The sequence below is a fragment of the Micromesistius poutassou genome, assembly GCF_964030765.1.
Source record: "Micromesistius poutassou genome assembly, chromosome: 7".
NCBI lineage: Eukaryota > Metazoa > Chordata > Actinopteri > Gadiformes > Gadidae > Micromesistius > Micromesistius poutassou.
This window is the reverse complement of record NC_140277.1, coordinates 16701739-16711738: the sequence shown is the minus strand read 5'-3', so window position 1 is coordinate 16711738 and position 10000 is coordinate 16701739. Positions and strand designations below refer to the sequence as shown.

General features: G+C 47.4%; 1 protein-coding gene across 1 annotated transcript in view; it reads left to right on the top strand.

Annotated features, from left to right (window-relative positions):
* arid5b (AT-rich interaction domain 5B) overlaps nucleotides 1-10000 on the top strand; it is a gene marked incomplete at its 3' end in the record, with an annotated part of 55461 nt that overhangs the window by 40903 nt on the left and 4558 nt on the right. Inside the window, exons 6-8 of the mRNA XM_084470678.1 lie at nucleotides 696-1056; nucleotides 5631-5683; nucleotides 7000-7097. Coding sequence (XP_084326804.1) covers nucleotides 696-1056; nucleotides 5631-5683; nucleotides 7000-7097 — 512 coding nt within the window. The remainder of the gene's footprint in view (nucleotides 1-695; nucleotides 1057-5630; nucleotides 5684-6999; nucleotides 7098-10000) is intronic.

Genomic DNA, 10000 nt, shown 5'->3' with positions numbered 1-10000 from the left:
TAATATGCAGGGGGGCAGGCGGGCAATATTCAGTTATAGTCCGTGTTCTCCTGCTGAAGCCAACATCACCAGAAAATGGAAGGAGAAACAAATGGTTTTGTGCTCGGCGATGACTTTTAAAATAGCATGTTTTTGACCAAGATCCAGTATAACTTTCTTCCTCAGCAGGTTGTCAAAGAGAATCAGAAGATTATTTTCCTTTGTTATAATTAAATGCACTCCTGTGCCTTTGTTATTGCTGTCACCCTGAATGAAAAAAAAACACAAAACAATGTTTTTGAGTCTGCCGTTGTGTCCCGGTCTGTACAACAGACAGTCGCTTACCTTGAGTGCCGTAGACTCCCATTGTTGACCCAAAATCACATCAAAGGGTTGTCCTGGTTCTGGTTCCCTGAGCAACAAGACTCCTCTGTGACTCACACTCGTTTTAATCTGTCTTATTTTTTGGACATGGAAGTGTACTGCACTGCAAGAAGCGCCCCGGCGCCTTCAGCGCGTTCCTCTGGGACGACAGCACTGCAACAACAACAACACAAAACACACCTTTAATGTCCCCTTCCTGTAAACAAATTGGCTTCACAAGCACATATTGTGCATTAACATCTCGTCGAGCATGTGTCATCGACCTCAACCGCTCGCCTCCTGACCCGAATGGCTCCCATTGATTTTCTCCTCCTTGCTCTTCCACCTCGCAGCTCAAACCCAGCAGCAAAGCGGCGGGAAGCGACAGCAGAATAAGCTCGGCCGCCAGGCCAAAGGTCAACGTCCACGCCGCCCGCAGGCCCTCCGGCGAGGAGCGGGAGCGGGGCAAAGAGAAGGACCGGGAGAAGGAGAAGGAGGAGAGGAGGGAGAAGAAGGCAGAGAAAAAGAAGCAGGAGGAGGCGGCGGCGGCGGCGGCGGAGGAGGAGGAGGAGGCGGCGGCGGCGGCGGCGGCGGAGGTGGAGGCGGAGGAGGAGAACAGCGCGGAGGAGCAGGCCTTCCTGGTGGCCCTCTACAAGTACATGAAGGAGAGGGACACGCCCATCGAGAGGATCCCCTTCCTGGGCTTCAAACAGAGTGAGTGTTGAGGGGTGGATGGTGTGAGGCTGCACGGTGACGCGCGCTGGGCCCACGGACTGGGGCGGCACGAGACACCAGATTTACATCCATGTAATAATATCCGCACAGCAGTCATCGATTACAGCTCAGGACCAGCGCTTCTTATAGAGCGGAGGCAGTTATGACCTTCCTGTTGTTTGCATCACAAGTACCCAGACTGACACACCGAGTCAGACCGCACGTAAACCAATATTATGAATAACACATGATTCATTTTTGTAGCAAACGTGGGGTACGGAGACCTGCTGGCTGTCAGTGAGACAACAGCAGTAGTCTGCGGCCTGAACTCACGATATCAGCGGGTTGAACAAAAGTGACTGCTGACCGTCGGGCCTGTCTTTTTTTTTATGCTGCTGTTGACATTCTCAGCATTTTGAGCCTCAAAAACGACTATTAAAAGTTAGGGTCATTATTATGAGTGGATATTATTTTGAGTTATTATTCAGAGTGGATAATTCAGGCGTCCCCCGACCACACGCCAGTGTCCTCAGAGGCCGGCGTTCCTCTCTGCGTTACAGGTAGTGCAGGAGGTCTCTTCCTGTCTTGGAAGAGCAAAACCTCTGGGGGTTTGGTTACTTGTTTGCGTACTATCCAGTTAAGCAGTTGCTCACTCCTCAGCGGTCCGGTCAAGGGCACTCTTTAATTCCGTCTGTACGAGCAGAAAGGCCTTTCTTGGCGGAAACACAGATAGCCGCCAAAACTGCAGTATTGGGCATCGTGCCCAAGAGCTCTCTAGAAGCTACACTGTTGGAAAATATACAATTTGATGCGACAATAAACTACGCCAATGTCTATATTAAAAAGTAAATCATGTTTAATGGCTTGGGACTGCTTAGCTCACCTCACTTAATAGCACGTTTGGCTGGCTTTATGCAAAGGGGGGTGTAAGTCAATGTGATTATCCTGAGGAGGCAAAGGATGTCCTTGAAGAAACGCATGAAGAAACAGCGCATGCACAGGAAACACTCTATGGCTGAGAGATCAAAGATCCAATGTAGGTCGGCCGCTTCGTAGCTACAACACACTTATTTGAGAATAGCGAGTGTGTGACAAAATGTCAAATGTCTTGCGTGAAGAGAATAAAAGACTATAAACTTCAATGGTTTCCTTTGGCTGAGGGAAGAAGAAAAACACTTTCTCTTTTTTTTATCAGACGCACACACGCACACACACACACACACAGACATGCACACATGCACACACGTGAGAACGAATGTCCACATTTTGCTCTCTGAGTTGTGGGGTGAATTGTCTTTTTTCTGATTCTTGTTCTCCTTTAAACCAGAGAGATATGATGTCACTTTGGTTAATATAATAAACGATAGTCTTATAATTAGTCAAATACATTTTCAGAAAATGCAAAAAGTAACAGTTTATTATATAATGTTAATATTTACATTATTCTTCTATAATAATCTTCAAAATAAATAACTAGTAACTATAATTAATCAATATATAATGACAATATAAAACAGTTTACTCTTGTGTAAAACTCATTATTATAAGCTCTCACATGCAAAATGAGGTCATACTGATTGAACTAACATTACTGGCGTATTTTGACAATCTTGTGGACTTGACTGCCTTCAAATTGTTGCTTAACTAGGTCATTGTGGTCGAGAGAGAGAGAGAGAGAGAGAGAGAGAGAGAGAGAGAGAGAGAGAGAGAGAGAGAGAGAGAGGAAACAGAAAAGGAAAGGAACACACCCTATATGTTTATTGGCACCTCTCGTCTGGCTCGGAGCGGAGGGCAGCAGGACTGATTTACATACACTACACGTTCTGAATCCCAACCACATAACATCATAAGCACGGCCTCATTATGTGGTGAAATCATGCTGTTTAAAGTTCGTTCTTGGCAGGCAGAACACACCAGCACATGTAAAGAGGGGGTGTTTAATTAATACTACTAATTCTCAGATGTAATCAAACCTTCTTTTTTTTCCTTTTAAAACTTCACTACAAATACGTTTAGAGATCAAAGAGCACATTTTGCCCGGAGAGAAATTGCAGTCATGTTTATTTGCTTTGAGTAAAAATCTTTTGAATAATGAACTTGAATCCAAATAGCAGAGGGGTGAACTCAAAGGAAACTTGTGCTGGCACAAGATATCGTCAACATAATGGAAAGGGATGAGATGATTAAGTTACAACATAAACTATGTCGATAATTTTACTGAAATAACCCTAGATATTGTTGCAGCATCTTTATATCCAATGTTTAAATCTTTTTAAAGATTAGGTGTATGTTTAATGCCTGCTCTCGTGTTCAATTGATGAGGCCTCTGCCATTATTTTATCATTACTCGTTATTTCTTTATTCCTGCGACTCAATGCTCGCTCTAGAACAGAGGAGTCCAATTATCCTCTTATCTCGCAGTTTGAATCCTCAATATTAGCAGACGTAAACAACGAGAAACACAGACACCATTTAACATGTTTCACATCATTTTCTCCTCCTGTTTTAAATTGTGAACATCCGGAGGAGGAAAGAGAGATAGAATAGAATAACACAAAGCGATGACAAAAACATGACACAAAATGATAAGTCAGAAGCCGTCACAGTCGAGGAAAGAGTAAAAACAAACATGGCTGCGCTTTATTCATTCAGGTCATTGTCTTGTCTTTCTTTATCACCGCGCTGAGAAGTGATTCTGCTCAACAGCTGTTCCTGGTGAAATGCTATCGATGCAGCAGTCTCAGCCAGAGTGAAACAGACAGCGCGGGGGGAGGGGTCCCACAGAGAATGCATTATTTAAATTGGGAAGAAGGAATAGAAGGAAGATGGAGAGGCAGAAAGACGGGGACAAGTAGTTCTCGTGTTTTTTTACATTCTTAATAGCCTCCGTTCAAATGAAAACATGTTGTGGAAGTGGAGTGTGTGTAACAGCTTGCCAGTGTGTGTGTGTGTGTGTGTGTGTGTGTGTGTGTGTGTGTGTGTGTGTGTGTGTGTGCACGCGCATAACTAGTGTGTATTCGTGCGTGTGCATGTGTCTGTGTGCGTTTATGTGAACGTGTGTGTGTTCATGTGAACTTGTCTGCCCCTGTGTGTTTATGTATGTGCGTTCTGTGCACATTTGCATGAAAACGCGTGTTGGCGTGTGTTGTATGTTTGACGCCGGCGGCCGTGCTCATGGACTTGTATGTTTGACGCCAGCGGGCGTGCACGTGGAGTTGTATGTTTGACGCCAGCGGGCGTGCACGTGGAGTTGCGAACATCAGTTTCAATTTGTCTTGTTCCCTTTCTGCCTTGTTGTCTAATTGCCATGCCATCCACGTGTCACTACGACTGCATTGTGTTTCTGTGTTGCCATCCTTATCTCAGACATAATTGCCCCTACTGAATTGAGGGGAATTAAGAACTGCAATAGCAAATGACAAGACATCGAGAGAGAGAGAGATAGAGAGGGAGAGAGAGAGAGAGAGAGAGAGAGGGAGAGAGAGTGAGAGAGAGGGAGAGAGAGTGAGAGAGAAAGAGAGAGATATAGAGAGGGAGAGATGGCGAGAGGCAGGGAGAGATGGAGGGAGGGAGGGAAAGAGCGAGAACAAGCGGGAGAAAGCTATATTTTCTCATTTTCTCTTTTATCTGCGTTCAAGGTTCCCCTCCCTGTGTGCTGTTGGTGGTAATTATATTCGATGCATAACAAGCTAGTTAAATACAGTCTTTCCGTGTTTTCTACAGTCTGAAGACACAATACACTGCGGCGTGTTCAGTTAAAAAGAAATAACCAAAAAAAATACAAAATAATACCAAAAAGCCCTTTGCCCGGCTGCCTTTGTTATTCCAGCCGTGTGTGGACGACCGTCGCAAAGAGAGGAGGGTTGGAGGGAAGGGAAAAAATCAATGCTGTCAAATGCGGAGATAGGAAAATGTCATTTTGACAAATGCAAGGCTTTGTGTACTCACAGATTGAATTCTGATGGATTTCTCCCCAGGCACAGCCTGCTTTTCTTATTTATAGGCCTTCATATAAAAATGTTAAACAATGATGTTACAGAAAGCAAATACAAATGTCATTTGGCAGCGAGCGAGTCTCTCCGATGAACCTGCGGTCTGTTGTTCGGAGGGGGGAAGGTAATATTTCGGAGACAAAGAGTCGTTTGAGGCTTCTCACGAAGCCCGCTCAGCGCTGGAGGGCTGTTGATCGGGGAATATCTGTGTACAGAAACGCCGATAATGTGCACCAATCACAGATGAAACGGAGCGTGCCACACACTGGTCCGCTTTAGTGGGAGCCAGGGGTTTAAATGGGACAATCTATGCAAATGGGAAATAAGGCATTTGTTCCAACGTTACGTCACCAGCTGTTCACGTTCAGTACAATACGAGTGACAGCAGATGAAGGCTTTCACGTGTGTGAGCGCAGGTCTTTGTTTGATGGGATGATTGGAAATCAATTGATCCGCTATTTTACGGCTGTTGCAAATCACAGATGATGAACACATCGGCAACAAAGTGCCGCTTCATGTTGGTGATATTTTGAGCTGCAGGATAACAATTTCCTTGTTTGGTCCTCTCCCTCTCTTCCGCAGTCAACCTCTGGACCATGTTCCAGGCCGCTCAGAAACTCGGAGGATATGAGTTAGTAAGTATTCACACATGTTCCATTACCCTTCCTTTCTCTCTTTTCATCCCCCCCTCTCTCTCTCTCTCTCTCTCTCTCTCTCCTTCCCTCAACCCTTTTCCTCCCCCCTCTGTCTTTGTATCACTTCTTCACTAACTTCTCTTCTCCTCTCTCCCTCTTCTCTCCTTTTTTCGTCACTATTTTCCCAAGGAGAAGCTCTTGGTCAAAGAGCCACATTTAGAAAAATTATGCCGTTGTTTCAAAATCCCCTTGGAGTGGAAAACACATGTTGGCCTGCCCACGATTCGGTCAAACTGTAAAATGGTCATATATTGGTCATTTTTTCCCATGTTCAAATGTATATGTGTTCCCCCAAGTGCTCATAATCTCCCACACAGATGCACAGTCTCTCACACACAGACACACAGCACACACACACACACACACACATACAAACACATACAGATGCACAAAGACAGAAAGATAAAACATGTAGTTAACAATGTTTTGTAAGCAAGAGGAATAGAGAGAGAGAGAGAGAGAGAGAGAGAGAGAGAGAGAGAGAGAGAGAGAGAGAGAGAGAGTCGTTTACCTAAGTGGGGATACCTGTTGCACGCTGCACGCCTGTTGTACATGTGCAACATTTACACATGCAACATGTTTCCCTTGTTCCCGCGTCAGAGCGGCTTAATGCACTGCCGTGAGTCGTCTGGCTCATGTCTGTTCCTTCATTAGCTGGCTGCTCTGAAGCCATGCAAACAGGCTGCCAGCCAGCCAGCCAATCTATAAACACGAAGCAGCTTGTTTAATTACAGCCTGTACAGTTTTCCCAGGGCCGCGTCTCTGCTGCTGATTATCCCGTGGCTCATGTGGAAGACGTGTTAACCGGAGCGCTCTGTGTGAATGTCAGCTAATGTTGCTAACTGTCATTTACGCAGTTAGCCAATGGGATGCTCGTCTGCAGAGAGAGAGAGAGAGAGAGAGAGAGAGAGACAGAGAGAGAGAGAGAGAGAGAGAGAGAGAGAGAGAGAGAGGGGGTAACCGCTGTTACGAGTGAAAGAGTTGCATCGCCGTGACGACAGCTGACTAACACTTAGAGGAGTGTTTATGTGAGGACTATGAGGTGGGCCACTTAAAAAGAGTTTTCAGAAATTACCGGAATGACGTGACTCAATATGTTAAAGGGAAATGCCACGGAGAGGAGCTCGGCATGGAAACACAATGAGGGGAAACTCATTAACGTTTGTCCTTTCTTTCCTTCTGTATTTGTTTGTGTTTTTGTTTGTCTCCTCCCCTCTTCCTCTCCTCCGTTCTTTCCTTCCGGCTCTCTCCTCCAGATCACGGTGCGCCGCCAGTGGAAGCACGTGTACGACGAGCTGGGCGGCAACCCCAGCAGCACCAGCGCCGCCACATGCACCCGCAGGCACTACGAGAGGTGAGAGCCACGCCGCGCCGGGGCCCCACGCCACGCCGGGGCCCCACGCCGCGCTGGGGCCCCACGCCGCGCCGGGGCCCCACGCCGCGCCGGGGCCCCACGCCGCCGGGCCAACGGGCCCCTATACCCCCCAACTCCCAGCTGACCCTCGCCGGCGGAGAACCGGGCGCTAGGGCTCTGACCGCTGCCCCCGGTCAGAGCCCTAGCGCCCGGTTCTGGGCTGGCGGCCGGTTGAGGCGCAGACTGTGTTGCTACATTTGAGACTCTCAGGCGAACGCGTCCCCGCCTCCACGCGACAGGCAGCGTCAACATCCCGTCGGGCTTCATTATTAATCTCGAGCGCTGTTTGTCGTCAGTCGTTAGTTTATTGCCCATGTTTACCATGGCAACTTGAAACACTCAAATGTGAACACGGCTAAAACACACAATGATGTTATTTATTCCAACGATCCCAGCTGCGTTCTGCCCGTGTGATCTGTGTCAACCCACATCCGAAGCAGACAGAACACGTCGACGGCAGAGACGACAAACACACACGGCGGCTCCACGGAGCACCACCTTTGTTATCAGAGTGTGCAGCTCTGATTGGGTTAACGGACGCGTTCATCACGGCGGGAACGTGCTGGGGGAGGGGTGTAATTGATGAATCCTGTCTGACACAATGGAAGATATTACACTGTGGAGAACAGACGTGCATTCCACAGCAAACATCATCCCGAGGTGATGAGATTCAAACAATTAACAAATGCTTCCATGCTTCAATTTTATATTAAAATGAAATACATATATATATATATATATAATAGATTAGACGGCTCATATTATCTATTATTTATAGAACATTTGCAATAATATGAAGTACTAGGACATGAGATGCGTTCCCCCTAATGTATTCATCTAATCAGTCAGTCAGACACTGCAGCATTTCTGAACCTCCGCATAACCATCATCACTCACATGGTTTTACTGAACCAAAGCAAACATATGGATACCGTCCTGGGGGGACCAGGGAAATATGCTGAAATGCACACAATGCACCACACACACACACACATGCACACACACGCATTCACATGCACCACACACACTCATGCACGCGCACGCACACATGCACCACACACACACACACACACACACACACACACACACACACACACACACACAGGTTTGAACATCAGTCCCAAGGTTAAACAAATGGTAAAATATGATCTTATTGTAGCAGAAGATAACCAGTCACTCATAAAGCATGCCGTCCCTGTAGGACTGCATACTGCTGCTAAGCCGTGTGTGTGTGTGTGTGTGTGTGTGTGTGTGTGTGTGTGCGTGTGTGTGTGTGTGTGTGTGTGTGTGCGTGCGTGCGTGTGCGTACACAGGCACTTACCTGTCAGTGAGGAAGCAATTTCCAAGCAATACCATTTGACAGGACTTGGGTTGCTACTACAGTATATTGCATGTAAGCAGATAGAATAACGTCAATATTAATAAATAATAATAAAAAAAGGGGGGCAGGGGGAAGAGGGGGCAGCTTGAAAGCAATTTTATTTTATGTCCCGGCTGTTTTCTGTCTCTATTTATTTTTCATGAGATGGAATTATGACTGATTATGCAAATGCGCTGCGAGGTCTTTCTGCCGCGGTCCGAGGCAGGGCGGGTTTAGCTCATGTCGTCTGTCCGTATCCTGCCAATGTTTCTGCACCGTGTGCATTTCTCCCGGTGCTCATTTTGTGTTTCTACAACCCCGGCATTATCCTAAAAAGCCCATGTCTGTAAATTCTTCATCTTCATTCACCACTGAGGATATTCACACCACGTCAAAAAAAAAAAAAAAAAAGAAGAAAATACATATTTTGTATGAATTGACAGCTGGCAAATTCTTTCTTGTGTATCTCGCTCCTGGACCGTCACTGACGGCGGTCCCAAAGCCTGGCGGGATTCATAACAAGCGCACCACACATGCAGTGTCCGTGGGGCCTAGATGTGCCTTGTAGAGCCAGATGTGGAGGCAGGATCCAGCTCCTCACTAAGGCAGGTAGGGGGGCAGGTAGGGGGGCGGGGGACCTGGAGCTGGCCAGAGGTAGATATGCAGGGGGAGAGCGCTGATGTGTGACCACTGCTGGCCTGGCCTTTTCCCTCTCAGGCCAGCGGGGGAGACGCTGAGAGAGAAATAATGCTGAATCAATACAAAGCAATAATATCCAGACACTGCAGTGTGGCTATCAGGCTGGTGGAGGGAGGGAGGGAGAGGGAGAGGGAGAGGGAGAGAGAGAGAGAGAGAGAGAGAGAGAGAGAGAGAGAGAGAGAGAGAGAGAGAGAGCATAGAGAATGAGGGGAAGTGAGGGAGGGATGCAAACAGAGAGAAAGCGATACCTTTGTGAGGGAGAGAATTGTGAGAAAGTTCGAGAGAGGAGAGGGGAGAGAGAGGAGGGAAAGAGATAAGAGAGATAGCAAGTGAGGGTAAAAAGAGAGAGGGTGAGAGCGAGAGAGAGAGAGATAGAGAGCGAGAGCGCAGGTCTCCATCGGAGGGGAGACTTTTAGCTGAGTCGTGGTGTTTGGGCTGCTGCTCGCAGGGCAATTAGCTTCATTGTATTAACTCAGCAAACACAAACACAGGCCTTCTCTCTGCATGATGAATGAGGCTGTTTGTGGGGTGCGCTCAAGTGTGTGTGTGTTTGTTTCCCAAAGGCGTCCCCCTCTCCCCCCCCCCCCCCCCCCCCCCCCCACTGACACAAACACACACACGCACACACACACATGCACACACGCACACACACACACACGCACGCATGCACGCACGCACGCACGCACGCATGCACGCACACACACACACACACACACACACACACACACACGCACACACACACACACACACACACACACACACACACACATGCACACACCTCCCC